Source organism: Pundamilia nyererei, unplaced genomic scaffold (genome assembly GCF_000239375.1).
Source record: "Pundamilia nyererei isolate P.nyererei 1_Seehausen unplaced genomic scaffold, PunNye1.0 scaffold00063, whole genome shotgun sequence".
NCBI classification, from domain to species: domain Eukaryota; kingdom Metazoa; phylum Chordata; class Actinopteri; order Cichliformes; family Cichlidae; genus Pundamilia; species Pundamilia nyererei.
In genome coordinates, this window is record NW_005187464.1 from 2,160,665 (window position 1) to 2,165,374 (window position 4,710).

Below are 4,710 nucleotides of genomic sequence, written 5' to 3' on the forward strand. Positions count from 1 at the left end.
GAATGAGTTTCTCCATATCTTTGTGTGGTATGTAGGGTTTAGCCTTAGAGATTAGGCGTAGTTGATAAAAGCTCGTTTTTACCACAGTAGAGACCTGTTTGTCAAGTTTGAAGGAACTATCCATGAAAACTCCAAGATTCCTGGCAGTATCAGTAAGGTAGTTAGCAACAGGCCCAGATTAACGCTGGCAGCACTACTTTAAAGTAAAAGCTTCACCTTTTGAAACATGCTGGTGTGTTGCAGTAAGGCACAACCTTTACTTGTCTAAAGATTTTGCAATCTAGTTCACAGCAACCACGAGCAACCTCCAGGAACTGCTCGTCATCCAAGCAGGAAAAACACATTTTTCCCTAACGACCAGAGACTGGTTTCTAAGCCTCAGTTACTGGGGGGTTATGAGCATTTGTTCCATGGGAAAAAAGTAGATTTGAACAGTTTTTTTACCAACAGCATAAATACTTTTATTATCAGAGTTTAACTACAGTGAAGAAAGAGAGTATAAAGAGGTTTTCTTCACTGACTGGCATCATTTTCTTTGTAATGCACAACACTGTGGTTGTTGCATTCACAAAAGTAAGTGTGGACTGTGTAGCACCCATTCGAGACTACAGTACCTACAGTTAGCTTACTTGAAGTTAAGAGTTTTCTGTCATTCCGAGTCATAAATAAAGTGACTGTGCAAATGAAAATGAGAATAAAAATCTATTAGAATAATACAAAAGTTCATGTTGCGGCTGCAGTGATGCGGACGCTGTACCGATCCATCGTGGTGAAGAGAGAGCTGAGCATAAAAGGGAAACTCCTCCTTCCTGGTCCATCTACGTCCCCACCTTCTCCTATGGTCACAAGTTTTAGGTAGTGACTGAAAGAACGAGGCCGTAAATACAAGCAGCAGAAATTTGCTTTCTCCAAAGGGTGGCTGCCCCCTCCCTTAGAGATAGTGTGAGGAGTTCGGCCATCCAAGAGGGGCTCAGAGTAGAGCTGCTACTCCCCCACACTGGAAGGAGGCAGTTGAGGTGTTTCGGGCATCTGACAAAGAGCCCCCCCTGGGTGAGGTGTTCCTGGCATGTCCGGACCCAGTACACGCTGGAGAGATTAGATCTCTCAGTTGGCCTGGAAACGCCTTGGTTTTACCCCAAATAAGCTGGAGGAGGTAGCCAGGGAGAGGGAGGTCTAGCCTTCTCTGCTTAGGCTCCTGCCCCCATGACCTGGCGCCAGATAAGCGGAACAAAATGGATGGATTCGCATTCTAAAAGCAGAGGGCATGCACAGGACAGATCCAAAATAGCCTGGTGGACAGAAGAGCACAAATCTTGTACCGGTAGATGAAAGCAAAATGATTTGCATGGGAAAGAAAGGCCCCTTCATGACTCTATGGCAAATTACAAATATTCTCCAGGATGTAGGCCAATGTGTTTCCTTGTACATAAAAAAAAGCCAAACCTCATAACCAGAGCCAACTATCTAGTGATGTCAGTACGTTTAAGAGACATTGTTAACATTATTCAGTATAATAAATTCTGGCCACTAATGTTGTCTTGAGGGCTCCAACCTTATACATTTCAAAATATTGATGTAAACCTACTCACATTAAAGCTGACTCGCCACTTTAATATAGCTTTTGTTATTTTATCTTATTTCAAATAAAAATAACAGTAATATGTAACTATCTAAACACATACAGTCTCATTATCTTGCTGCTAGTTCCTTCTGAATTCAGATAAACACGTAACAAGTGAGCCAGGTCTGTGCAAAGGTCCACCCATAATGATGATGGTGGCATTATTGCTTTACAATTAGCTTACTGGCAGCCCTTCACAGACATGGGTACTCATGCAGCTATTGCGGCTTCACTCTTCATACTAATATAGTGAAAGTGAAATTCATGAAAAATCAGGTTATTCAGCTGCTTGAACTGATGGAAAGAGCTGCTGATTACCTGAAGGTGGGAATTTGCTCTACATAGACGTTAATCTGGAGTCGCTTGGCTGTTTGGAGAACCACTCCTGTCAGCTGTAAAACACAAATTCATTTTGTTAGGGACACAGAGAATGTGGGAAAAACTCCTGTCACTCCTGATGTATGAACACGTATACCTAAACACCTAAATAATTGTTTTCTGCCCACACTGTATTATGGCCATAATCTTTATAGTAACATGTTGACATTATTTGTAAACCAACAAACCACTGGATAGAAAAACACAGAACTATGCAAAGGTTTTTAGTTAGGTACAGCAGATTTTCCATCCATTACATAATACCATCAGGGAGGCATGTGCTCTGGCCCAGATTCCTCATGCAGCTTGAGAATGACCTCAAACATACAGCTGGAGTGATAAAAAGGTAACTTCAGTGAAAAGAAAAGAAATAAACTGAGTTAATCTGAGATTATGTGAAAAAACGGAAGACGGTGAAACATGGCAGCTGTCAAATAAACCTAATTGGGAGTTTAGTCGTTTCTTTCTTCAGTTTTCTGCATTTTGAAAAACTTAAAAGAGAGAAAAAAATCTCAGGATGTATCATGTATTTATCTAAAGTTACCCCAAACTGTTTGCATAGTACTGCCTGTAGTTTTAATATCTTTACTGTAGGCAAAAATAACTTCACAGCTCTGGGCAAGCAGGGAAGACGGCTGAGGGCATCACAACTCAACAGTTATGATAAAATTCACAGGACTTTGATCAATCTTAATGATATCATGCCGTGGCAGAGTGATCAAGGAGGATAAACACAAAAAATGGTAGCTTGTTTATTGGATTCAATACTTTTGTAACCGTAAAACCACCACTTTATATGTGGGTGTGTGAAATAATTAAGTGTACTTTTGTACGAAAGCGTGAGAGCGAATGTAAGAAGGAGTTCTGCGTTAGACTGGTCAGACTGGTGTACAAAGAGCATCTTAAGAGTGGCGTAGCAGTAAAGACAAGCAGAGGTACACCAATCTGCAAAATATCGCATCTGCAAATTGTGAACAAAAATCCGAAAAATACTGCACAATGTAAAAATGCTAAGACTTCAAGTATCTCAGCATCTAATAACATGATCAAAAGACTCAGAAAATCTGGAGAAATCTCTTTGGTGTAACAAAAAAAGAAGAAAAAAAAAAGTATTTTCTCTTAAATTTTGAAAACATGGTCGCTGCATACTCCAGATTCAAGTGGAGAGGGATCATCTGGCTTGTAAATTAGTGTTCAGTTCAGAAGCCTGCATCTCTGATGGTATGGGAGTGCATCAGTGCCCATGGAAGCCATATATAACGCTATACACAGGCTTTACATTAACATATGCTCTAATCTTGTCTGGGAAGAACTGCCATATTTCTTCAAGACAATGCTAAACTCCATACTGCATCTATCACAACAGCTGTAAACCCACTGAAAACATCTGGAGCATCATGAAGAAGAAGAATGCTTTCTGTCTTTTACTGTGAATGTAATACAGTTTATTTATTTTTGGGAATTGCACTTTTTTAAAAACTTAACTATTACAGAATCATTCATCGTTTTTTTCTGTTTTCTCTGAAAGTGTATCATGTAAAATTTGTAAAAAAAAAATAAATAAATAAATAAATAAATAAATAAAATCAGAAAATTGTATCATATAGCAATTGTTAATTTTTGGCTGCTGTGGCATAAATCTTTCATTGGATGGTGGTCTAATACATTTGTTAAGCACTACACAGTATGTTCAGCTACAGTACGTTGTGCTGCTGGAGGTGTTTTTTTCAGTCTGTCTCTCGCTATCAAGACTTTACTACAAGTTCAACCAGGTAATTAGAGTATTATTATCATGATAAGAGCAGTTAGAGCTTATCTTTCGTGACAGCCCCGTACCACGTACCTCTGATTTAATTTTTAACCACTATTTTAAACAGAAGCTCAACTATTGGCTAGTCATGACAAAAAAAAGCTGAGACACTACTCCATCTAGTGTTGAAGATTTAATACTATATAAATCATAATTGTATTAGACAAAATTTGTATTATAAATTGAAGAGAGATTCACAACAACACGAGAACGAATTAAACATTTAAGCTTTAAAGTTGTGATTCCTACCGGATTGATATCAATGGCAGTCTGGTGCTCTTCCTTGTTTGGCGTCATTCCGAATACATCCTGAGCAAATTTCTCATCTGCCTGGTAGAAGTGTGGTGAAGACATTATGATAGGAGCCCCTAAACAGCAGGAAAAACATTACAGAAGGTATTAACAAAGCAGAGGCAACATCTCACTCAACATGAGGAAAATATGCCATGTGTAAAACATACCTGTAAATGTAAAACATCAATATTCTAATAATGCTATGGCTTGTAATAAACACAGCGTACACTTGTCAGGGACACTGCTAAAGTAGGCCCCAGAAATGACAGTCAGTGAATTAATTTCAGGGAGTCTTTTGCTAAGTGTTGACTCCATATTCTTTACAGTGCAATGAGGAATTGATACAAGTTATTACTCAGCACTAACAACCATAGTTTGTTTGCTTTAAATCAGATGCACCAGAGCACATCACAACAAACCACAAGAGAACTTTCACTTCACTTATTGTACCGTGTCTGAGGAGCCAGAAAGTAAATATGGGAACAAGTTCTCGTGCTTTCGACTAGTGGATGCGTTTGTAATGGAGACGGTCTCTGGCTAGCAAGCATTACTCCCTGTGTGTGTGTGTGTGTGTGTGTGTGTGTGTGTGTGTGTGTGTGTGTGTGTG

The 4,710-nt window shown here is 39.2% G+C and overlaps 1 protein-coding gene across 1 annotated transcript in view; it reads right to left on the bottom strand.

Moving 5' to 3' along the window:
• scarb2c (scavenger receptor class B, member 2c) overlaps positions 1 to 4,710 on the bottom strand; it is a 20,845-nt gene that overhangs the window by 5,743 nt on the left and 10,392 nt on the right. Inside the window, exons 8-9 of the mRNA XM_013911398.1 lie at positions 4,059 to 4,177; positions 1,940 to 2,013 (exon numbers count right to left, since the gene is read on the bottom strand). Coding sequence (XP_013766852.1) covers positions 1,940 to 2,013; positions 4,059 to 4,177 — 193 coding nt within the window. The remainder of the gene's footprint in view (positions 1 to 1,939; positions 2,014 to 4,058; positions 4,178 to 4,710) is intronic.